Raw genomic sequence first — 25,206 nt, 5'->3', positions numbered from 1 at the left:
AAAGGCCTTGACTCTATGTAAGCACTGATCAACAGTAACGAAAACATCCCTGTATCGTTAACATTGTTTTCAGCACAAATCCAAAACATAGCCTCATACTAGCTGCTATGAAGAAAATTAACACTATCCCAGCCAAAGCCAGCACAACTGGGTTTGTTGAGTCATCTGCGTTGATGAGAAGCAAGGAATGGTCATGCCCCTGCTTGCCATCCGTCCCCTTCTTGATGTGTTTCTGGTGGCAGAGCCCTGGGGCACGTGTGCAAACCTGAGCTTTGGTGCTGGTGTCCATGGTGGAGTGCAGATTGGTGTCCATGCAAGAAGAGAGGGGTGGGAAGAGCTCCAGGAGATGTTAGGAGCTGCCAGTAGCCCATCTCCTTCCTGCTTATTGACCAGTGAGCTGTTAGGTGGACACTAGGGCTCAGAATGTGCCCATGGTGCCTTTGGCTGGCCTCAAGTTCTTATCTCCTGAAACAAATGCCCCTGCTGATGGAGAGGATGCCCCAGCCTGCCTGTTTCACACACTATCCTGCATCAGGAGGCCCAGGGAGATACCTCCAGCATGGCTGAGCTCTGGCGGGCTTCTGAGGGGGTGTTCGACATCTCTCTTTCTGCAGAACCCCATCATCACCCAGTTCTTCCCCACGCTGCTGCTCTGGGCCTTCTCCGTCTTCCTGCCCTTCCTCGTCTATTACTCAGCGTTCTTCGAGTCACACTGGACAAGGTAATGGGGCTGGCCCCTGCACTCCCCCAGGGCTGTGGTAGCTGGGAGGAACCTCAGTAGGCCTCGTGGGACCCGACCTGCAGGGAGGCAGGCAGTGGAGCAACAGAACCCCACAGAGCCCCATGGGTGTTGCCCTCTGTGGAAAGAGCACCAGCTCCATGCCTGAAGGAGCCATTTCCTTGCCATAGCCCTGAGCACTTCCAGGCTGCTGACAAAGGCAGGTGGAGCTGGTTTTAAGACGAGTCTGAAGAAGTCGGTGAAAGGGATGGTGTGATGGTGGCTTGGCAGTAGGAGGGCCATGGCCCTGACTTGGGTGGCATATCCCAGCCATAATCCTAGCCCTCCAAGACAGAGGTATGGATTCAGGATGCTCAAAGTCTTCTAGCAGAGGAAGCTCTGCCCAGCTCTGAGAATTTGTCTGTCTAGACCCTCCCCTAGCCCCGACCCCTGTGCCTGGTCTGCTGAGTCCTTGCAGGAGCTTTGTCACCACGTCACTTCCTTCTCCCAGCGAAAACGGGGGCTCCTGAACCTATTGTAGACAGCCAACTGCCTCTTGTTTGGTATCTACACCAGCAGGGATGGTAGGAGAGACTAGGGATGAAGGAGGTGAGATGCTGGGAGGACAAGAGCTTTCACTACAGCAGATTTCCTCATGGTGCCTCCCACTGGCCTGGGAGAGGCTTTGCAAGACCCCAGGAGATGCACAGATCAAATGCAGGTGGCTTCCTGGGGCTGGAAATAGCTCCTTGGTGAAGAGTAAGACCCAGCCCAGCCTCTCCCCCCACCGCCTGCTCTGCCTCAGAAAAGTGCAACGTTCTTCTCTTGCCTCCCTTCTCCACAGGTCGAGTGAAAATCAGCTTACCATGCACAAGTGCTTCTTCTTCCTGGTGTTCATGGTCATCATCCTGCCCTCGCTGGGGCTGAGCAGGTATAGACCACCCTGCCATGCTGCTGCCTGCTCCCCGGCAGCTGGGATCGCACCTGAGCCCCTTGCCTCCTGCAAGCCAGCCCCAAAGGGCTATGGGCCCACCGCCGCCGAAACAAATCTGTCTCTGGAGAGGAAAACACTCGCTGTTTGGCCATGCCGAGCTGCTCCTAGAAAGCTTCCAAGGGGAATGGAGCAGCTTGCCAGGCTGGCACAGTGGTGGTTATGCCCTGCTTGGGGTCAGCCCGCAGCAGACCCTGAAAGGACCAGGTCAGGTATCAGTGTAGCCCCAGCTACAGCAATCCTGACTGTCCGGGAGGTGAGCACCCACGCTGCGGTGGTCCTGTGTGGCAGAAGGGGCTGCTCTGGCAGTGTAGGGTCCAGAGGGTCTCACCCGCCCGGGTCAGAGGAAAGCATGCACCCACTGCGTGCACCCCCCAGTTGCTCTGCGGCTCCCCATCTTTCTGAGATGCTCCTCTTCTTTCCCCTGCAGCCTGGACCTTTTTTTCCGCTGGCTCTTCGACACCCACTTTCTGGACGAGGCCAATATCAAGTTCCAGTGAGTAGCAGGGAACTCCCAGGCAAGTGGGAGCACCCAACACCAGCCCCCAGCAGCTCTCATGGCGATCTGCCCGAGCATCCTCTCACCCTCTGTGTCCCTGGGGCAGGTGCGTTTTCCTCCCAGACAACGGCGCTTTCTTCGTCAACTACGTGATCACCTCCAGCCTGATCGGGACAGCCATGGAGCTGCTGCGCATCCCAGGCCTCCTTGTCTACACTGCCCGCCTCTGCTTTGCCAAGTCTGAGCCCGAACGGCTCCACGTCAAGCGGGTACGTGGCTCTAGTCACCTCTGAGCCTACACAACCCCTGGCAGCCCAGGGATATGCTCTCTGGAAACTCGGACTGTCTTGGTCTTATGGGGAGGCCACCACGCAAGGGGCGCTGCTGGCCCTGGCCCCATGGGAATAACAGGGGGAGGCAATCGTGTGGGCAAGGCTGCAAAGACAAAGGCAGCCTTTGCAGAGGCAGAGGCAGTGGCGGTAATGACGCTTCTGCTTGTGCCCCAGAGCCAAGCCTACCAGTTCCAGTTTGGACTGGAGTACGCCTGGACCTCCTGCATCTTCTCCGTTGTCATGACCTACAGCATCACCTGCCCCATCATTGTCCCCTTTGGTGAGTACGAAACCATACCCCAGTCCCACTGTCCCAGGCGATGCCAAGAATGGCCAGTCCCAGCTGCCAGTAGCGGTGTGGGAGTATGAGCTTCCCATGTGGTACAGGAGGGTATTGTCCCCTGGGCCACTGTCCCCCAGCCCTGGCTATCCCTGTTGTCCTCCCCCCAAACTGCCTCTCTCCTCCCGCCAGGTTTGCTCTACATGCTGCTCAAGCACATGGTTGACCGGTACAACATCTACTACGTGTACATCCCCACCAAGCTGAACCAGCGCCTCCATGTTGCTGCCATCAGCCAGGTCGTAGTGGCCCCCATCCTCTGCATGTTCTGGCTGCTCTTCTTCTCCGTCCTGCGCCTTGGTAGGGAGAGCTTGGGGTTGCCCCCTGCCACTGCTAAAGGTCATATCTAACACCTGGGGGGACGAGCCACCGGTGTCACCCTTGAGTTAGGCACGGCATGGAGGGTGGGAGGGGGGATGGGATGGAGGAAGGTGTGATGGAGACCTGGTAGATGACAGGGGTGTCAGCTAGTGTTTTGGGAAGGGGGTTGAGAGCCTATAAGACCCAAAGCGGGCGCCAGCCTGGGTCTCAACTGGATGTGCTGAGATGGTCCTTGGAGGCTCATGTGCTTCCCCAGTGTCTCTGCTCTAGGTCCCACCCGCCCTGTCACGCTCTTCACCTTTGTGGTCCTCCTCTCCTGCATCGTCTTCTCCTTCTTTGGCCTCTGCCTGAAGAAGCTGCAGCCGCGGAGACCCTCCAGCTACCAGGTGAGCGCGGGCTGCCCGTACTGTTCCCTGGCCCCGCTGCATCCCCTCCTCACTCTCTGGGGTGCGTTTGCTGCTTCTGCTGGGAACCCACAATCCATCGCTTCCTCACGACCTCCCTCTCCCCAGATGTCCGACCAGTCTGATGGCACCTTCAATGATGTGGAGCGGAGCAGCGTCTCCTCCACTCCCAACTCCAATGTGAGTACCCCTTCCCAGCCCTGCTGTGACACGCCCCCCCGCAACCTTGCTCCACTGGACCCTGACCTCCTGCTGCCCCTGGGGCAGCTCTTTGTGGCCACCGTCCTGCAGGAGCCCGAGCTGAGCCTGACGCCGGCGGCCTCCCCAGCGCACCAGTCCTACGGCACCATGGGCAACCACCTGGAGCCAGCGGAGGATGGGGAAGACGGGGGGCTGCAGAGCTTTGAGACGGAGCTGGAGACAGTGGAGGGCGAGTACAGGAGTGGCCCCGTGATGGAAAGCCAGGCCCGCTACCAGTGAGCATCCCTGCCGCCGGGGCAAGGACCAGCCATGCTGAGAGCGGAGGATGTGCCAGGGGGCAGGAAGGAGCCTTCTCAGCCCTGGTGGGGACCACCTCGCCGATGGGGTGGGGGGGACGACAGGACTGTTGTGAGGGTGATTTCCCACTGCACGGGAGGTGGAGGGAGGCTCTGATGGTCCCTCCTGCTGCTTGGACCGGCTCAGCATCCCCTGTGCTCCCTCATCCCCACCTGCCTCTTCCAGCCCATCGTGGGGAAGAGGGGGTGCAGCGGTGTGGGGAGAGGGCCTCTCTGAGAGGCCATGGTTTGGGGGCAGGAGGGAGGCTCTGGCCCCTCCATGAGGGGGAAGCAGCCCAGACAGCTCAGATGAATGTGCCCGCCACCACGCTGTCCCATGGGTCCTCAGTGGCAGGCGACAGCCACCCCTAACCCTTGCTTCCTACCCTGCCCACACACTACTCGTGGTGGCTGTCCCTCCATGCCAGCCGTGCAGGCTCCCACCCACCTCCGCTGCCATAGCCAAGGCTTTGCCATTAAAGCAGGGACTGCTGAGACGTGTGTGCTTTGGTGGAGGAGGTGAGTTCCCACGGCTGCTCCCACACCTGCCTGAGTACCAGCGGCCCTGCCCCGAGGCAGGCATGAAAACGCAAGCCCGGCTCTTCCCAACCCTCCCACCCCATCCTGTCACCGCCGCTGCACCATGCCTGTGCCCTTGGGTCCTTGGGGATGAGTGGGAGGTCAAGGGACGAGTGTGTTTAACAGCTGTGAGGGCAGCAACTTGTCATCCCGCACCCCTCAGCAGCATCCCCCTCGTGCCTGCGCTCGCCCTGGGGCTGGCCATGGGACCCCGCATGGCTCTGTCTTAGTTGCCACAGAAATGGGGCAGGAGGAGCTGGCAGAACCCCAGCCTCCGGGTCCTGGTCCACCGCATCCTGCCCTTGCCCACAAGCCACAGCCATGGGATGCTCCCCCAGGAGCCGCACCGCCTCTTCAGTGCGAGTCCTGCTGTGGTCAGTGTAAATGCACCAACTTCTGCCCGGATGGCATCCCTGGTGTTTTCCAGCTCATCTGCAGCAGCTGTGGAGGCCTCCAGGGACAAGGGCAGACTCTTGCCCTGCTCAGCCCCTCTCCCACCAGGCTAGTCCACCTGGCCATGTTGGCTCCTTGCTTGGCCCTGCTTTGGCCTTGGGGCTGATTTTCCTGCTCCTGATTTTCCTGCTGGCTTCAGAGCAATCTAGCCACCATCCCAGGGCCGTGCTGGGAGGGAAGGGACAACGATACAGCTCTGCCAGCACTGGGGCTACAGTGTGGGGATCGCTGCTGTGCACAGGCAGATGCTCGGCCATGGCACCATGCAGCATTACTGGTGCCACTAGGTGGGGGGGGTGGGAAGGGGGGGGCATGGTGTGCCAGTTCTGGGGTGGGGATTTAAAAGGCAGCCCAGCAGCGAGCTGTGAGGCGCTGTTGGATTCTAGTGGGGATGGTGGGTCTCAGCTCGGTCAGCTGACAGCGCCGTGAACCCCATCCCACCCATACTCCTGCGTGCTGGCGTGATAGCTGTGGCTCGCTAGCCACTGAGGGGTTGCCTCGGGGGAGCCTGGAGCTCAGCTGCTCCCTTCCAACCCCAAAAAACAGCCTGGGGGACTTGTGGCTCCCTGCCCAGCTGCCCCCAGGGCTGCCCACAGTTCAGCTGCTGCCCTCACTGCCTGCTCCGGGGGCAACCCCGGCCGGAGCAGGGGGATGCTGGTGGCCTCTTTCCGGGTGGAAGCAAGTGCCTGCAAGTGGCACCACGTCCTTGGGCGCTTGGACTGCTGGTCCGATTGCCCTTGGCTGCCCCGCTGTAGGAACATGCCAGAGGTCTGTACCTTCTCGTGATTTATTGCTATGACCGTGCCTTGAATAAAATGACTTCACCCAACTGCTGCCTGGTGTTGTCACCCCTGTGCATCCTGCCTCGCACCAGGAGAGGCGGGACCCTTGCCACTGGAGCCAGTGGAAGTACCCCATCCCCTTTCCCCACCTGTGTGCTGCTTTTCACCCTTCCTGGGGATGTCCTGCAGAGACTTCAGTGGCGGGAAGACCACATGGACACCTCCCCTCCTCCAGGGACCTTGCCCCCACCATGGTCCCACAAAAGCAAACCCCAGTGAGTGGGCAGAAGCAGCAGAGGCACTGGAGTAGGGAAGCATCCCGCTGTGTCCCCTCAGAAAGATGGGCACAGCCCTTGGCACCATCCCAGACATTGGGGATGGGGTGCAGCCTCAGCACAGGCATGTGCTTCTCCTGCCCGTCCTCTGCCAGCACTTGCCCCCACAGGCAGGGCTGGCTCAGGACACCACTGCCTGGAGGGAGCAGGAGGGTGGCCTGGAGCTCCTCTGGGACTACAGCAAGGAGCAAGGGTAGCCATCCCATCTGGGGATGGAGCAGATGGTGCCAAAGCTGAGTTGTCCACCAGCAAGTCCTGGGGAAGTTCTAGGAGCAAGGGAGCAAACACCATTTTGGGAGCCCTTCTCTAGGTTTTGAGCAGATAGTGCTCTTTCACTCCCCTCTTCCCTTCCCCCAACACATTCTTTGTACCCAAATTCCTATTTGAATGATTTGCCCCTGGTTTCAGGAGGTCCCTCCTACCCACCCCTCGACGGCTTCCATGGGGTGAGCCCTGCCTAGCCAGCCTGGCTCACGGCACAGGGCACAGGGAGGTCTTGCCTGTGTGTGAAAAACTGGAAAATTTAAAAACCCAGCCCCCCCCCATCACACATCCCCACGGAGGCCTCCCACAGTTCATAATTAGTGGTAGACAGGGCTAAATGCAGGGCTTTGCTGGCGCCAGGGAACTGAGGCAGGAGCCCTGGCTGTGAGTGAGGGCTGTAATTGCCCCCCGCAGCTCGCAGCTCTCCCAGCCCTTGTGCCAGGGAAGCTCATCACAGCCTAACGAGGTTGTGTAAGCCCCAGCGCGTCGCGCCTCTGCCACTCCAGCCCTCAGAAGCCCACTCTCCTGATTACAGCCTGCGCATACAAAAGTCCCTCACAGCCGGGGCTGAGCAATTACATGGCGTCTCCCACCGCTCTGGCCGGCGGCGGCGGTGGGCAGTGCCGGGGGCACCCCCGCTGGGCAGCAGCCAAGGCAAAGGGGTGGTTTGGGGGAGCCGTGGCAAACCTCCACGCCGGCACAGGGAGTCGAAGACGGGGTTGCTGTGCTGGCCCTTCCCCACAGAGCTGGGGTTGGGGTCCCACCACCAGCCCTGAGGCTGGCAGCTGTGCCCCAGCACAGGAAGAGCTGGAAAATTTATTTTAGCAATGAAACACACATTTCTGCTGCCCTCCTCACCCTTCGCAGCCCATCACATGTTGCCCTGCAATGCAAGACCCATCCAAAGCGTAGCTTTCCTAGGATGCTCACCATGCTCACCTGTGGCAAGGCTGGGATTTCCAGCCCTCAGGAGATGCTATTACAGATCCCAAGCTGGCTTCCCCGCTGTAGGAATCATCCTTCTCCAGTGCCAAGCGCCCAACTCTCCCAGGGCTGGAAACCCACCATGTCAAAGCTAGAACATGCCCCAGGAAGGGGGAGACAGGACCTCCTGCATCCCCACCAGCTGCTCCCTGGAGCAGGGCTGCTGGGGCGGCTCCACAGCCCAGCTGGCAGGGGGGATGCTGCGTGGAGCCCAGCAGGACTTCCCTGTGAGGCCATGCCCTGCTGCTGCGGGCAGCCAGCAGCGGGTGACCAGCAGCAGGTGAGGTGATGTTATCTCAAAGATCAAAAGCAGCAGTTGAACAACAGAAAAGGGATTTTTAGGCTGATTGCTTAAAACTCTAATTCTGTTTGAGATCGTTAAATTTGAAGGGTAATGAGCAATCAGCAGCAGGACGCCATTGCTAGCCCCTCTGCTGCTCACCCGTTCAATTACAGTGCAGAAAAGCTCCCAACAGACATTTGGTGCTGGATGCCTTCTCGTGTCAGTCGAGCTGAACCACATACATGCTCCCAGGGACCAGTAACTCCAAAGCCTGAGCCAATAAGAAACCAGTAAATCCCTCTCTGACATCCTTTTTTTTTTTTTTTTTTTGGCTTACTTGGGCCTTTTATATTAAAATAAACAGAAGGCAGCAAAAAGGGCCAAGACTCACTGTTGTTCTTTATTAAACAGTACAGCTGGATATAAGAGGCACACGGACTAGTTCAGTTCTGGTGGGAGTTACACAAAACATGGTGCAGAAGAGGAGAAGTTAAGGAGCTGGGAAAGCTAGAGGGAGCAGGGATGGTTTGGGGCAGTAACACCCACACCCCATCCATCACACAGCTGCCTACTTGTCACGCAGAGTCAGAAGGTCCCCCACATGATGCTGAATGCTGATACCCCAGAACGGGGTTGCAAAGAGGACATCCCCATTCCCAAACCCTCCTGTCCCGTACCATGGGGACCTACCCCATCACAGCTAACACCTCCCTCCAGCCCCAGCTCCTCCAGGCCTCACTACCTGGCACGAGAATGGGGAGGACCTCACCTGACCCAGCTGATGGAGAGAGACATGGGCTGGGATGCATGACACCACGCTGCAGGACTGCAGGAGCAGAGCCTGGTACCATGGGGAGGACAGCGAGCATCCTACACAAGGATGTTCACTACCTGTTCCACAACACCTCTCAACTCCCCTCCCAAACACAGCTGGAGGGCTCCTTGCTTGCTGGAAGCCTACGGCCACCACCAGGCCCGGTGTCAGGGAAACAGAGCCCCATCTCACAAGGCACCCCATCATCCCCTCCATGGCATGGGGCTGGGAGACTTGAGCTGCAGCTGCAAGGAGCGGGCAGCCCTCTCCTGCCCCAGAGTGGAGGACATCTGAGTATAGGAGGAATGTGTCTCTAGAACAGGACCATCTCAGCCCTCAACATCAGGCTGTGCCTGCCCTGAAGGAGCAGCAAAAAAGGGACCTGCCTGTAACTGAAAACTTGCTCCATGTCCTTGTCCCAGGGCTAGTGATGTCTGGAAACATGGTTCTGCCTGTCTCACAGTGACTTCGTCATAAAGATGAACTCTTCTTCAAAGTGCTCAAGTTCATTTCCCCCCAGAGCCCTCAGGTACTGCCTCTCAGCCATTTCCTGGGATTTCTTCCTGCAGATACTGTCTTCTCACACCTGTCCTGACACAGCACGGCTGCATGCACCTCGCTCTGCTACAAAGCGTCTGTGTCTCCAGTATGGCTGGGAGGGATGACTAAAGGGTGAGGAGCTCTGCAGATGGGCACTGTGTGCAGCTGGGAAGCGCTCCAGGTCCTGACAGCATCAGCAGTGAAATTCCAGCTATGCTTCCTCTGGCCAAGAGCCAGAATGATTTCTGGAAGCTGTTGCCATGACATGATTGCAACCTTCATTTTTATTTTAAGACATCTTTTCTTTGTATTTACTTTATTCTCCTTAACACAAAGCAGTGAAGAGCCACCACTGCTGCTGCATTTCAGCTGGCTCTGAGGTTAAACCAACCAGCCAAACCAACACAAAGCCTTTCAGCTGACAGCCCAGACCCGCTAAAAGCAGCCTCACCTCAGGATGAACATGAACCCACTGCTCAAAGCATCCCTAGGAAACATGCCGAGTTGTGGCCAACCTGACATGAGGAAAAGCCATGGATCCCATCCAGGGATGAGGCAAGGCAGAAGAAAGCAGCAGGATTAACCATCTGGTAGTGACATGTTGGTGAAGGAAGAGGGGGAAAAGCTCCCCGAAGGTTTGGGAGGACAGCCACACAGCACGGCATGGCACGGCATGGCACGGCACGGCCAGCTCCCACCTCTGCTGCCCTTGCCCCTGGAGGGGCCAAATCTGCCACTTCCACAGCTGAACCGGGCACAGCAGCACGGGAGGAGTGAGCAGTGCCAGACCCGGCTGGTCTTGGGCATAGCAAATAGGATCTTGGGCAAATAAGCCCGAGAGGCCTATGCTAGCTGTCATCTAACTAGGGAGGGTGGCAAGAGGAGGGGAGAGGAGCCAGCTGAAAACCAGAGCAGGTACATGGGTGTTGGTGGTCTGGCTAGCCCAAAGGAACTCGGGGCAGGGCGGCATACCTGTGCTGCGGCACTCGTAGGCTTCGCTGCAGAGACATACCCTGCCAGCCCTTAGCAAAGGCAGAGATGTGGTCGTGTCGAAGCAAGGCAGAATCACTGGGAGACCCCCGAAGCACGCGTGACTGAAGGAGACAGCAATGGGCTAGTGCACAGAGAAAGATGGAGGTGGAGAGAGGCAGAGAGCGCAGTGTGAGCGCTCCCCCTGCCCAGGACCGCTGCGTCGTCAGGGATGGGGATGGCTGGCAGGATCTAGTCCCCTTCTGGGAGGGTGTCCCAGCCACGTCGCATGGCTTTCACCACAGCACCGTAGAGTTTGCTCCAAGCCTCCCGCACATCTGGGCTGAAGGCAGCGCCAAGGCATTTCTCCAGCATGTACAGCAAGGACTCGCCGACAGTCTGCAAACCAAACAGGGAGGCATCAAGCTCAGCAATGGGGGACAACACGCAGCCCCTTCTCTCACTTCACCCCCTTTTTGGATTTCCCCCATTGCAGGGCAGCTGCTCCTCCTCCACCAGCAGGGCCAGGCCACTCCATCCCTGGCTGCTCAGAGGGGACCCAGCCCCAGCCCATGCCATCCCCTTCCCCTGCCCTGTGCTGGCCCTCACCCCGCACCCCACACCCCGGGTGAGCGGGGAGTGCAGGCAGGGAGCAAGGGCTGACACCGCGCACGTAACACCAGGGGAGAGGTACACGTCCATCCTCCATGGCTCCCACATGCGGGTAGCCAGCCCCATCCCCTGGCATAGCAGCGGATCAGCAGAGCTGAGCAATGCCCTGATGCCAGCAGAGCGGGTCAGACCCCAGGCTGGATGCTCAGGGCCTGCCTCGCCACCTCTCAGGCCTTTCCATGGTGCACTGCTCCTCACGGAGCTGCGAGCAACCCCATCCAGGAGCACCAACACACTGAGCGCAGGGCTGGTGGGATTCACTATCCCAAGTTACGGGGACCCTGCTCCCTCTGGAGAGGAACAAAGCTAGCAATAACAGCAGGGAGCCATGCGGTTTCCTTCAACCTGCCCTTCTCCACTGCGTTATCCAGCATTTATATCTGTGCTTGATGGCAGGAGAGGAGTAACCAAGGGTTTAATATGGAGGATGCTCCTGTCTTACTGCCACGGAGGAAGGAGTGGCTGAGGTGCAGCAGCCCCATCCCAGTGCAGACACAGAGGCACGTGTGCGGTGAGCATTTGATGAGCGCAGAGCATTTGATGGAGCAATCCAGGGCCCAGGGCAAAGGCTGAGCCTGCAGCTCCGTGTCGCAGGAGAGACTGCAGTGCCCCTAACCGCGGCCTTCTTCAAACAGGGGAAATGCCTTGCCCCTCTCTGTCCTTTTTCCCTGGCCGCACTGGGAGAGGGCAGAAAATGAGGGGAGCTCAAGGGTTTCCCTGATTGAGCCAACGTCACTACGCAGGTAGCAGCTCGGGGGCTGCCCTGAGCCACCAGCTTTCTCTCCAGCCAGCTGAACCCAGCAGGTGGGCACAGAGGGATGGGGACGGTCGAGGGCTGCACAAACACAGCCGCAGCAGGACAAGAGAGGATGTCTCACCGAAAAAGACTCGACCTTCACACCGACTGCCTGGTGCTTCTTGCCGAGGTTGCAGAGATACTCTTCCAGGCAGGACAAGTTCTCCAGGTGGCTCACAGCAGCATCGATCACCAACATCACCTGCAGGAGCGCAGAGGCAGAACGGCACTAACAGCAAGGCTCAGCTGCCCTGCCAGGGGAACAGAGAGTCTGACCCCTCTGCTTCACCCTTCTCGGTGTGACCACCTCCCAGCCCAGCAGATGCCCTCTGAGCTTTCCTTTGCTCCTCTGTGATCTGTGTGACACATAGGTGAGGCATGCTGGCAGCAGCACACACCACATCCTTCCATGGGATGCTGCCAGAGGTGCCACGGAATCATGGAATTTTTCAGAGTTGGAAGGGACCTCTAGAGATCACCTAGTCCAACTCCCCTGCTAAAGCAGGATTGCCTAGAGCACATCACTCAGGACTGCATCCAGGGGAGTCTTGAAAGTCTCCAGAGAAGGGGAGTCCACAGCCTCCCTGGGCAGCCTGTTACAGTGCTGTCACCTTCACTGTAAAGAAGTTTTTTCTCATATTTGATTGGAACTTCCTATGTTCCAGCTTGTGCCTGTTACTCCTCGTCCTGTCACTGGGAACCACTGAAAAGAGTCTGGCTCCATCCTCCTTAAACCCACCCTTTAGATACTTGTAAACATTAATAAGGTCTCCCCTCAGCCTTCTCTTCTCCAGGATAAAGAGTCCCAGCTCTCTCAGCCTTTCCTCATAAGGGAGATGCTCCAATCCCCCAGTCATCTTTGTTGCCCTACGCTGGACTCTCTCCAGCAGTTCCCTGTCTCTCTTGAACTGGGGAGCCCGGAGCTGGACACAGTATTCCAGTCGTGGCCTCACCAGTGCAGAGTAGAGGGGGAGAATGACCTCCCTTGACCTGCTGGCCACACTCTTCCCTGTGCAGACCAGAATTCCGTTGGCCATCTTGGCAACAAGGACACATTGCTGGCTCATGGATAATTTACTGTCTACCAAGACCCCCAGATCCTTTTCTTCAGAGCTGCTTTCCAGCAGGTCCACCCCTAACCTATACTGGTGCCTGACATTCTTCCTCCCCAGGTGCAGGACCCTACACTTGTTCTTGTTGAACCTCATTAGGTTCTTCTCTGCCCAGCTCTCCAGCCTGTCTAGGTCATGCTGGATGGCAGCATGGCCCTCTGTGGTGTCAGCCACCCCACCCAGTTTGGTAACATCAGCGAACTTGCTGAGCATACACTCTGTCCCCTTGTCCAGGTCATTGATGAATATGTTAAACAATACTGGTTCGAGTATTGACCCCTGGGGGACATCACTGGTTACAGGCCTCCAACTCGACCCTGCTCCATTAATCACAACCCTCTGAGTCCTGTCACACAGCCAGCTCTCAATCCACCTCACTGTCCCCTCATTTAGTCCACACTTCCTCAGTTTCCTAAGGAGAATGTTATGAGAGACAGTGTCAAAAGCCTTGCTGAAGTCAAGGTAGATGACATCTTCTGCTCTGCCCCCATCTAGCCAACCACTTATAACATCATAGAAGGCTATGAGATTGGTCAAGCATGATTTACCCTTGGTAAATCCATGCTGACCACTTCCAATAACTTCCTGCTCTTGAATGTGCTTGGATATGACAAGTCGCTCCATTACCTTCCCAGGGACGGAGGTGACACTAACCGGTCTGTAGTTCCCTGGGCCCTCCTTCCTGCCCTTTTTGAAGACTGGAGTGATATTGGCCTTGCTCCAGTCCTCAGGCACCTCTCCTGTCCTCCATGACCTTTCAAAGATGATGGAGAGTGGCCAAGCAATAACATCTGCCAGCTCTCTCAGCACTCGCGGGTGCATCTCATCAGAGCCCATGGACTTATGGATGTCCAGATTGTCCAAGTGGTCTCTAACATGATCTTCCTCTACTGGGGAAAACTCTTCCTCTCTCCAGACCTTCCCCCTTGCCTCCAGGGCCTGGTATTCACGAGGGACAGCTTTAGCAGTGAAGACTGAAGCAAAGAAGGCATTCAGTAGCTCTGCCTTCTCTGTGTCTTCCACCACGAGGGCGCCCATCTCATTCGTTAGTGGGCCTGTGTTTTTCCTAGTCTTCCTTTTTCTATTGATATACTGAAAGAACCTCTTTTTGTTATCTTTAACTGTGGTGGCCAAGACGAGTTCTGCTTGAGCTTTGGCCCTTCTAATTTTCCCCCTGCATAGCTTCACTACATCTTGGTATTTTTCATAAGTAGCCAACCCCCTTTTCCAAAGATTATAAACTTTCTTTTTTTTCCTGAGGTCCAGCCAAAGCTCTCTATTTAGCCAGGCTGGTCTTCTTCCCTGTCTGCTTGTTTTTTGGGACTGGGGGATGGCCTTCTCCTGAGCTTTTACGAGATCCTCCTTGAAGTAAGACCTTCCTGGGCACCTTTGCCCTTCAGGACTGTCCCCCAAGGGACACTCTCAACCATGCTCCTAAGCAGGCCAAGGTTTGCCCTTCGGAAATCTAAGGTGGCAGTTCTGCTGGCTCCCCGCCTTGCTTCACCAAGAATCGAAAATTCTATCATTTCATGGTCACTCTGCCCAAGACGACCTCCAATCTTTACATTCCCTACAAGACCTTCTCTGTTAACAAGCAGCAGGTCCAGTAGGGCACTTTCCCTAGTTGGGTCCTTCACCAGCTGTGTTAGGAAGTTGTCTTCCACACACTCCAGGAACCTCTGGGACTGTTCCCTCTCTGCTGTGTTATATTTCCAGCAGACACCTGGGAAGTTGAAGTCCCCCACAAGAACAAGGGCGAGCGATTGTGAGACCTCTGCCAGCTGCTTATAGATTATTTCATCAGCCTCTACATCCTGGTTGGGGGGGTCTATAACAAACTCCCACCACGAGGTCTGGCTTATTGGCCTTCCCCTTGATTCTTATCCATAAACACTCAATAATGTTGTCATGCACATTGTTAAGTTCTTGGCATTCAAAACTGCCCCTGACATAGAGGGCCACCCCACCGCCTCTCCTTCCTTGCCTATCCCTTCTGAAGAGTTGGTGGCCATCAATCACCGCACTCCAGTTGTGCGTGTCTTCCCACCACGTTTCTGTGGTGGCAACTATGTCATCGTTTCCCTGCTGTACAATGGCCTCCAACTCTTCCTGTTTGTTGCCCATGCTGCATGCATTCGTGCAGATGCACTTCAGCTGGGCTAATTGCCTTGTCACTTTATTGGGGGGGACAAGCCCTTATTCCCACCTTTCCGTGTTCAGATGTTTCTGTAGCTGCCAACCTGTCACTAGTCCTCATGTCTTTGCTAGCACAGCAAGCAGTGCTGCCGACCTCCCCATCCCAGACGTGGTAAACAACCCTATGTCAGCAGAGCAGTCACAGGCTAAGATCCAATGCTGATGCGGTCATTACAGCCCTTAGAATCCCGGGACAACTGCAGGAGAGCCCTAGAAGTTACGAGGACTAGAGTTTCCAACTAAAAGTTGCCATGATGGTGCAGTTGTGAATAAGGCAACTCCAATTTTAAGATTAGCCAAGGTATTTTGATGAGATGGGGTGGATAGTACAGCTGAGAGACCTGGTCTGGTAAAGCACGAACTACCATGGTCTCCCAGGAGCACGAAGAGTCAAATGGAAACAGGACAGAGAAGGGTTAATAAGGGATGAAGGGAACAGACACACCAAATTAGAAGAAGAGATTAAAGCCAGGACATGGTTAGCTTGGCAAAGCCAAGAGGTAGTACACTTGTGCTCTATAATTTCAACAGGGAAATTATCTCCAGCAAAAGCAAAGAGCTATTTCAGCTCAAGGCAATAATAGCAGAAGTAAAAATGGACTTAACTTTGCCAATAAACAGAGGCTGGAAAATAACAAAAAGCTTGCAGCTATCACAGGAGCGCAGTCCTGAAACAGCCTCTTACAAGGAATAAAGACAGTCAAGCGAGGCACCAAACTGGTTTAAAGATGGAGCCAGACAGTTTATGAAGGCATCTGCAAGCCAAGGCTGTGCTCTGCCCTGACGTGGCCTCTCCGCGGAGCTCAGCAAAGCGTCTCTGCTGCGCTGGGTCTAATTCTGTCTGTGCATGAGCTCCTCCAGAGGACATCAGCATCGCTCCTCTCCCTATTTTGGGGGGAGGCAAATGTGCATGGCAGCACTCCCCCAGAGGCTATCCAAGAGATGCTGTGGGCCTTCTGGCTCTGCAGCCGCACCAACAGCTTCTCCACACTTAGTGGGTCCACAGAAGCCTGGCCCACTACGCAGCTCTATGCCACCTCCTGACCAGCATGTGGCCAAGCAGAGGGCTTCGGTCCTTGTCTGGACAGAAGTGAGCTCACTGATGTGGTTCCATGGTAGAAGAAGGGGGCTTCCAACTTTCACAAGAGGCAATCCACTCTCAGATGAGGGCATGGAAACCAGCATGGTGCATCTCACCCACCACAACCCGCATCCTTCTCCCTTCCCCACTGTTGTAGGGCACTTTGTCATGGCAACAGCACCTTCTGCTAGCACAAATCACCCCCCGCAGTTACCATCTCAGGAGATTTTTCCATGCGCTGCCCAGTCAGACACCCCACAGTCCCAAGCCATTGCCCAAGGGCTTCCCACTCCATGCCACAGCCCCTCTCTCACCTTCCTGATGTGATCCAGGAACTCAGGGGCAGAGAGGCACTCCTGAGGGCTGGCAAACTGTTTGCAGTTGTACTGGAAAAGGGGCAACAGCTCAGGGTCCAAGTCAAACAACCTGCAATGGCAAGAGAGAAACCCCCATCTTTTCACTTAGCTTTAGAGTTCTGCTCACCCCTGGAACAACCCCATCAGCAGCACACCTGAACCCACACCCCCCCGCCTCCCTTCCCACCTACTGATCCCTCCCCACCTGTAAAGGACCCAGAAGTTCTGAAAAGTCTTAGTTTGGAGCAACCCAAGTTACCTATAGTCAAAAAAGTCTCTGTTTCCCAAGCCCACAGCCCCAGCTCTCGGACAATTGTTTATGGCACCTGAGGACCAGTCCCAGCTTACTGGAGTTCCTCCCCGCCTGGCCCTTCTCCCCAAAGTCTTCGTTGTCATCTCAACTCTTCCCATTCCCACTTCGTGATCCCCTTGAGACCCAAATCTGCCAAATCTGGGGAAGGCCTGCAAGCTCCAGCAGCTGGCTTTCCCACTGGAGTAACAGGAGCATGTACAAACTCAACTAATGCCCCACTCTCCCGCAGCATCACCAGCTCCCATTTTCGCCCCTTCATCCTCCCTACCAGTGTATGGCCAAGCACACGCAGGTCTCAGTAGCAGCCACCCAGGCGGATCTAACAGGCTGATGCTGTCCACAGAGGCCCCAGAGAATTCAGGCGAGACAGTCTCTCTTCTCCCCATCCTGCACGTTAAATTACTGCATCCCCCCGCTCTCCGCTAAAACTCCCAAACATCGCTGTGGCTGCTCCCAGCCCTGCTCTGCGAGGTTTGGCTCCTGCCTGCTACACCCCACTCCAGAAGCTGCTCATCAAGTCTCCAACCGTCCTTTTTAAACCACTTTTCATAGATCTTTTTCCTTTTTTCTCTTCCCATAATCAAGACATTAACCTGCTTAGGAGAGACGAGGAGCTGGGTTTCAGCCGCTCCCCCTGGCACACCGTTTCCTCTGCCCTGAGACTGAATCCCTCCCCAGCGGCCAGGCCTTTGCTGGGGCTGGAGAGTGTCGTGTCAGGGACAATGAGGAGGTCCCTTCCACACACTCCCCGGAGCCGGGCGGACATGCAGCTCTTCAAACAGCAGAAGTCAGGGTGCCAGGGCGGGGGATCGGTGAGCAGAAACGCGCGAATCCTGCCCACCGCCTCTCTCCCTCTCACCCTCCCTCTCCCCGTAACAAAGTTCTCACACTGGTGGAGGGTGGGAAAGGCCGGGAGGCGGCGGGGAGCGGGGCGCCCCCCTCTACAACGGCGGCCGCGGCTCGGCGGTGGGGGGGTTGCAGCCCCGCGCTGCTCCCCCCGACCCGCCAGCAAGGGAGCCGGCCGGGAGCCATGGCTAAGCGAAGGGAAGAGCTTCTCCCCGAGAAGGGGAGCCCGTCCATCCCCCTCCTCCACAAGCCCCCAGCGTCGATCCGGACGGGCGGGGGGGCTGGGGTGCCGGTGTCCGCATCCCGTCCCTGCCGCCCCGCTCACCTGGTGAAGAGGACGAGGCCGTGCTGTACGGGGCTGCCGCTCAGCCGCTGCCAGCTCTCCCGGATCAGCGCCCGCTGCCCGCCAGACAGCAGCGTCCCGCTCTCCATGGCGGGGGCGGAGAGGAGGGGGGGGGTGGACACCGACCCCTCGCCGCCCGAGGCCAGGCGCTGGCACCGCTCGCTCCGCCGGCGGAGGGGCCGCCGAGCGGCAGGCGCCCGCCCCTCGCTCCGCCGGGGGGATGCTCCGCCGGGGAGGAAGGGGGTGGTAGCGGGGAGCGGGCGGTGCCGCGCTCACCTTGGGGGGGGGGGGGGGTCCCGCCCCCGCGGGCGGCAGCGCACCTCCCCGGTGCCCCTCTCCGCCGCCCGCCGCTTCCCCGACCACCTCAGCGGGAAGGAAGAGCTCGCTTTATATTTCCCACGCAGGGGAAAGGAGGGAAGGCACACACCCCCCACCCCCCAAAAAATAATTTAAAAAGTAAAAATTAAAATGCCCAGCCCCCCCTCCCCGCAGGACAGAGGAGAAAGTTCAGCTCATTCGTGGTTGACATTTTCCGATCATCCCGATTTTACGAGCGAAGCATCACGGCAGAGGCGCGCTGGCGAGGGGACCACCGTCACCCAGCCCTGTTCCCTCCCACAGCTCCCTCCCAGCACAACTTTGCTCCAGCACTAGGGCAGCCCCTTGCTCTTGGCCGCTTCCACTGGGACTAAGGATGCCCCACAGCCACCTGCTATCTCCCTGGGCAGATGCAGTCCAGACACTGCAAGATACATGTTTAATTTAAGGCTAATTAAGCCAGCTGAACCAGGCAAAGTTGCTAATAACAGATCAGAAGACGTGTCATCTTTGTCAAACATGTTGAGGACACCCAGCTCCTCTTTATTGTTCAGATACAGAGAAACACCGCTTTGGATTTGGCCCCAGGATTTAGGCAGCATGGAGGAAACAAAGAGGGAAGGGGCAAGCGAGGTCTCAAGCAAGCACAAAAGAAGCCAGGAAAGCCAGAGCAGTCATGCAAGTAAAGGGTGTCAGAAGGACGCGAGCAACATAAAAGCACAAATATTACTGAAACCATCACAATCCGCTCTGAAGTAACAATTGTGCTGATCTTACTACAAGTTCTGGTTCTACACATCAGACTTCTTGTAATCAGGAGAGAAGACAGCAGCCTCCGACCCAACCCAGGAGCACGTTAACTCAGTGGCAGCAGAAAGGAGGTTCTTCTTGTTGGAATACTGAAAATAATCTCTGGAAGGAGATAAGTTCAAAGCCACAGTGCTACATCCTCAGCGCCAGCCCCAGCTTGCCTCCCAGGGGCCTTTCTCCTAAACAGCCAGAGTGACAGCACTGACTGCAGTGACAGTAAGAAGCCACCCGAGACATCTCTGCGAGTGCCAAAATAAATTACTTGTTTCCTTGGGATTTTGAGACCCCTCATTCTCAGTGCAGACCAGACAAGATGCTGTACAGGAAAAGCTCCATATACATTAGAGGAAGCTGGAGAGTCCAACAAAACTCACAAAGAAACTGAACTGTCAGGTGGGACTGGGGAGTCTCACAAATGCTGCAGATCTCTGGCTGCTGAGCCAGAAAACAAATGATGCTCCAGGTTTGCCCTGTTTTGAAAGACTTAATTATTGTCAAAGGTCCCAGGTCCTGGAAAGATGTAAATGGCTTATGCAAAATCATGGCTTCTGTTAAAAATACAGGATTTTAGTTTTCACGATAACTAAGAAAAGCCTGAAAAGCATACGACGTCTATGCACCTATATTCTTAGAGAACAGGGGATAAATAGAAAGCATTCAAGAATAAAAAAAAGTCACAAGTTGCACGGCCATCTCATGGCTGGGGCATCGGAACATGCAAACCTGCTGGCCCGCAGCGCTTCCTGCTGTTGGCCACCATCTTCTGGTCCACAACAAGCTCCCACTAAAACAGTGTCCTAGCTGTATGATTGCAAAGGAAACATTCACGCTGGGGACTGATGATAAATCAGGGTGATGATAACTGCCGAAGCTGCAAGGAGTCTGGAAGAGCAGCGGGAAACACCGGGTTAATCTGAGCAGGGCAGCGAACACCAGCCCAGCAGTGCCAACGCAAACATTAACCTTTAGCTGTCTTGCAGCTGATCAAGCGCGCCAGTAAAGAGCACGAAGTATCATCCTACAGGCATCTGCGCAAGCTCCTCTGACATTTCAGCCTGCTGTCACAACCACACAGCCATGGAGCTCCACCAGAGCCTGGCTGGACCCTTCAGCCTGACCCTGCTAAGGAGAAGGGGGAGCAGAAGTGGGCAGTGCTGTGCTGCCAGGGCGCTGGAAAGGAGAGCGGAGAGACTTCCCTAGACCACAGGATACCCAGGAGCAGAGTTGAAGCACATATACGCAGTCAGAGCAGCAACTGAGACCGAATATTTGCCTAGCAACATTTTGAATATATTCAGCCCTAGCCGATAGCGAAGGAAGAGAAGCACCGCGAAGGCAAGTTATTCTAGTTAAGAGTGATTGTCTCCTAAAGCTTACTTGGGATATGGGACACCTCTCTTTGGGTCCATGCAGGCACCTTACCAGCTACCGCATCCCAAAACAACAGCAAAATGCAGGTTCAGCCATTGCTCCTGGTGGCAGCGGTATCTCGGACAATAGCAGTGAAGCCGTGACAGCACGGGAAAATGGTGGCTTTTGTCCAAAAGTCTTCCCCCACACACCTTCCCTCCATGCTGCAGATGGTGGCTGCACGCTGAGTGCTTGCAGACAAGGCGCAAGTGTCAAAACAGACTAGAGATAACAGCAGCAATGAGAGCGCTGAATGTGACATGTCTTCTCCTTCCATGGAACATATGGGTGCCCCAGCTGACGGAAGGGGCAGTGGGCTGGCCCTACCACTGCCCATCTGTTGGCACCCAAAGCCTACGCTGGTATGACACTCAGCAGAGTCTAAGGACCAAAGGGAGTGAATTCCTCCCCTGCCCCCAGCACCAGCTCCTTCTGGGCAGGGTACGGGCACATTCATGAGCAGTTCCCCACCTTCCCTGCCCCTCTGAACAGTCAATTGTCCCTTTGTTGCCTTCTGGCACTGGTACATCCTCTCTCCCTTAATAAATCCAGCAGGTTTGTTTTCCCTGTGACAGCACCAATCTTCCAGCACAGGAAGAGGGAGCTGTAAGGAGGGTCTTGAGGTGGGAGACAAGGAGAGCTCAGGGGTAAGAAACATCTGAACCCGCCGTTCACATAACTTAAAAGAGCAAGGGCTCAGGAGACACAGTTGCTCTTCCCTGCGTACAAAGCAGCTTCTCCCTTGCAGCTACGTGGCTGTCAGAGGAGTTCCTCCTGCTGCAAGAGCACTGAGGTGCTGACAGCCCAAGTGGAGTCCAAAGAGGATTTAAAGTACAAGGACAAACAAACAAAGAAACCTCCCTTCTTGTTCAAGTATTTTGTGAGCCTTCAAGCATGACGAGCCCCAGGACGCATCAGGAGGTTGAACACTGCAAACATTTCCATGGTCCGAGGGTTTCTTCTGATGGTCCCCAGCTCCCTTGGCTCCCTGTACCCAGCCTGGCAGCACGGCTCTTTCCTGAGATGTTCTTGGATTTCTGCAAGACTGTTGCTGGAGCTGTCATGGGTGAAGAACCAGGTCAGCAGCACAGAATTCTCCAAAATCATCTTTAGGCCACTTGAAGAAAGGGGAGGCAGATTTCTGGAGAAACTCGCTGACCCACAAAAAAAACAATAAAGCTTTTTTTGTGCTTTGGAAGAAGACAGTTTTATGCAATGTTTTTAACTTCTAGTGGGCCTCATTATTGTAATCTACGGCACCTTCAAATTACAATACCAACACACGTAACTCTCCTTGCCAAGTGTTGGCTTTATTTGCTCAGTGCCTCAGTTTACCCACAGGGAAAGAAACTTACCCAAAGCACGTAAAACAGTGTGACAGAATTGGGAGTAAGCTCGTAAACGCCTGTCCCCAACCCTGCACTCAGGGTTCAGGCCCCTGGAAAACAGACCTCCCTCCCAAAGGAAAACCACATCGGCCTGGCCCAGGGATGGCTGTTTTGCACGTGCTGCTGCAGCGCCGTCAGTTTTCACCCCCGGTGCCGTGCCAACAAACCCAGATCCCCTTTGGACCTTGTTCATTTCCCATTCTACATCTGCAAGTCCTCATGAATAATGCCACTCTGATCTAGCTGCTTCAGGCTCTCCCTGCTCACCTTGGAGATGGACTCCTGGGCTCGGCTAATCCCATTTCTTCCCCCTTGCCCCCAGTCTCAAATCCACAGACCGCGGCAGCTCTTCTTTTCCCCAGACTCCCATTCCCATCCTCAGGTGATAGCAGAAGTCATGCAAGTTCCCAGCAGCCTTCTCAAGCTACACCCCCCCAGGCCATGGCACGGCACAGCTTAGTAGCAAAGCAAACATGAAACGCAGTTGCATAACATGAAGCAAAAGAGATGCAGGAGGGAATAATCTTGCCCATAAAAAGATGAAGGCAACAGCTGCAGAGCTCGCTGGCTGCCACCGTGCCTGCGGGGAGAGCAGGACAGCACTACCGACCTTGAAGATTTGGGCGAAGGGGAGAGGGATAGGCAAAGGGAGGAGGAACTGTGCATGGGAGAGGATTCAACAACAGAATAAAATGAAAACACAATCTTTTGACTTCTATTTGCTGCTAGTCACCCCCAGGTTCAGCTTGGATCTCCCAGGACCAGCTGGGGAAAGTTTGTACAGGCAGGTGAAAACAATCCAAGGTTGATAGGGCATGAAGCGGGGAGAGAAGGCAAAGGGGACCACGCAGAGAGCTGTTAGCCTGAGTATTTTTGACTTATGAGGCTGTTGAACCATGTCTGTCACTTACAGATGCCGAGACCTTACCTTGGTTGTTATTCACCTTGTGCTCTCTAGCACAATGATGATCCACCAGCTGCTACCCCCCTACCAGGCTGTGATCTTCCAAGAAGCAACTCCTGCCATTTGTAAGTCGGTCTACCAAAGTGAGTTCAAAAGTCTATCATCTACCATGTCAGTCTCGTCCTAAAGCTGAATTTGACAACAAGACACAACTACAGAGGTGTGCACACTCCCAGCTGGTGGGATGCAAGCAGCTGTGGTCCCAAAGCTCTGCAGCCTCATTAGCTCAAACATGGTCCTCCAGCTAATACACCTGGCAACTTGGCAAGCGCTGTGTCAGCACAGTTACATGGCTTCTGTCCTACCTCGGGACAGTGCACACGGGCTTGGATCTCCCTCCAACTGTCCTTATACTTCCAGACTGAATCATCCTTCATGGCAAAAGCTTGGTGAAAGGATGCTTTACTCCCAGTGGAGCCTCCTCTGTGTTCCCCCTCTGGATTTGTCTTGTTTCAGAAGCGCTGCTGGTGCCAGTCTCTGAAGTGCTCACTGTTGTCTTCTCTCTGATCTCAACTCTGTCTCTTCTTTCCCTCCTTCTTGCAATTTGAATTGATGCTATTGACCAGGGCGTCTCCTACAATCATTTGACCTACAGCAGTTGTCTCCCAGAACAGTGTCTTTGCTTGATTTATTTAAAAAAAAAAAAAAAAAAAAAAAAAAATTTTGCACTTAATTGCACCCATTCCTTGATGGCAAGGCTGTGCTAGCATCACAACCTTTCAGCTTTGCGTTCAGCCATCTGCTCTCAAAGCAAACCCCATGTGTTATTGCTTCTATGTGTGGGATTCCTTTTCTGCTTGAGGTCGTCTGCTCCCCACCTAAAGCCATTCCAGTTTTGGAGCTCTGTCAAAAATATTCTCTAATTCAGTGAGAAGTTTTGCACCTGCAAACTCCAGAGTCAAAAATGCCTAAGCGTTGAATAAATATTGTGGCTCTGTCTTGAGGAGAACGATGTACTTATGCCACATCATGAAGCGCTTTCCAACCCATTAGTAACTAAATAGGATGTTAAACAGCAACTGTTAGCAATAAAGACTTAAAATCAGCAGGCACAGAGAGCTTGCACCCATGAGTCCTACAAGAGCTGCCCGAGGGTATCTCCAACCCACTTATTGTTAATTTTATTTATTTTTATTTTTTAATAATGCTTGAAACAAGGAAAAATCAGCAGACATATGGAGTATAAAGTGGCAACACTCAAAAAGGCCAAACAGGATGATTAAGTAAGGCAGAAACTAACTAGCTTGATAAAAACCACATAGAGAAAATAATGAAAAACCCAGTAGGGAGTTTATTTTAAAAGCTTTTGAAGACGGGTGTATAACTTCTCAGGGTGATCCATCAGTTCATGCCTTTCCATCTCTGCCAAGTTGTGGTCTAATTCTCGATCCGTCTCTTATTACCTACATCCTGACAGTTTTTCATTAACTTTGATATTCCTCATTACGTCTTCATTTTGTGAAGCAGCCTTTTTGCTTTCCCCCTCCACATGACTGTTCCATAGCAGCCCTTAGTAATTTGAGTTGTCACTTTCTGGATCCCTCTCTCTTGTATTTGAAGTCAATTAAGAACTTGTAACTCAGCTTCTCATCTTTGGCTTCTCAGGTTCTTCCCGGCCTTGCTTTGCGCTGGGATATAGTTGGTGCTTGTGCTCTTGGTCTCCTTTATTTAAATATCTCTCCTCAGACTTCCTTCCAATGGGGTTTTGCCTGGAAGTTATCAAATTGTTTAAATTCCCTTTCTTCAACCGCACTGGCTTTATTTCGCTGTTCTCACAGAATTCAGAAGTCTTAAAGAAAGATGTACCATCTTTGTGTGTTCACATTCTCATCTCAACCAACTCCTCCTCACTTCTCCGCCAGTTTCCTTCTCTACCTTGTAGCCAAATAGTTATGGTCCCTAAAGTATTCCAAGGGATCAGCACAGTGCCAGGGTGGGACTCAGCTGGCCCAACACAGATGCCTTCATATGGGCAAGTAACCTAAACTCCCTTTCTGGTCAATGGAGAAAAACAGGTTCTTCAGAACCACCTCATCCTAAAATACACGGTGAAAACAAAGGTCAGATGAATGAAGCCTGAAAGCTACCTTTTTTCATCTGCAAGGATGTCAGCTGCAAGACGGCAGGATGACTAGCTTCAGATAAAATCTGGAGATAAAACAACTACTGCAAAAATGGTAAATATAGAAAAAGCAATTTACAGCAATCATAACACTTGGTAGACTGATGTACAGCTAAAGCACAACCTTTCTGTTTCCAGAGCATGCATTACATGGGGCAGAGCTACAGAGATAGAGATGGTGTATTAGGAAACAACTCCAAAGTGTATGACAACCGCAGTCCCTGGACATAAACCAGGAAGCAGTGGTAGGAGCAATGAAGGTTTATTTCAGCATATGGAGTTGGGGAGACTGGTATCAGATGACAGTGTAGTTTGGGAAAACATACAGGCAAACC

General features: G+C 54.7%; 2 protein-coding genes across 5 annotated transcripts in view; one reads left to right on the top strand and one right to left on the bottom strand.

The window, feature by feature from the left end:
* The window catches only part of TMEM63C (transmembrane protein 63C), a 33,692-nt gene extending 27,698 nt beyond the window's left edge, over nucleotides 1-5,994 (top strand). For all 4 annotated transcript variants that reach the window (XM_063332421.1, XM_063332423.1, XM_063332420.1 and 1 more), the window contains 9 exons: nucleotides 615-721; nucleotides 1,563-1,649; nucleotides 2,140-2,205; nucleotides 2,315-2,477; nucleotides 2,715-2,820; nucleotides 3,013-3,180; nucleotides 3,472-3,587; nucleotides 3,714-3,785; nucleotides 3,873-5,994. In XM_063332421.1, the coding sequence (XP_063188491.1) occupies nucleotides 615-721; nucleotides 1,563-1,649; nucleotides 2,140-2,205; nucleotides 2,315-2,477; nucleotides 2,715-2,820; nucleotides 3,013-3,180; nucleotides 3,472-3,587; nucleotides 3,714-3,785; nucleotides 3,873-4,085 (1,098 nt within the window). In that variant the 3' untranslated portion in view covers nucleotides 4,086-5,994. The remainder of the gene's footprint in view (nucleotides 1-614; nucleotides 722-1,562; nucleotides 1,650-2,139; nucleotides 2,206-2,314; nucleotides 2,478-2,714; nucleotides 2,821-3,012; nucleotides 3,181-3,471; nucleotides 3,588-3,713; nucleotides 3,786-3,872) is intronic.
* A 3,853-nt stretch (nucleotides 5,995-9,847) lies between these two features.
* On the bottom strand, nucleotides 9,848-17,968 carry NGB (neuroglobin). The gene is made up of 4 exons (XM_063334293.1): nucleotides 17,842-17,968; nucleotides 16,316-16,427; nucleotides 11,695-11,814; nucleotides 9,848-10,543 (listed from the first exon to the last, which is right to left on the bottom strand). Exons 1-4 carry the CDS (start codon nucleotides 17,946-17,948, stop codon nucleotides 10,397-10,399), a joined length of 486 nt encoding a protein of 161 aa, XP_063190363.1. The 5' UTR covers nucleotides 17,949-17,968; the 3' UTR covers nucleotides 9,848-10,396.
* Between the last annotated feature and the right edge of the window lie 7,238 nt (nucleotides 17,969-25,206).

The sequence above is a fragment of the Chroicocephalus ridibundus genome, chromosome 4 (assembly GCF_963924245.1).
Source record: "Chroicocephalus ridibundus chromosome 4, bChrRid1.1, whole genome shotgun sequence".
Taxonomy (NCBI): domain Eukaryota; kingdom Metazoa; phylum Chordata; class Aves; order Charadriiformes; family Laridae; genus Chroicocephalus; species Chroicocephalus ridibundus.
This window is presented reverse-complemented; position numbering and strand designations above follow the sequence as displayed.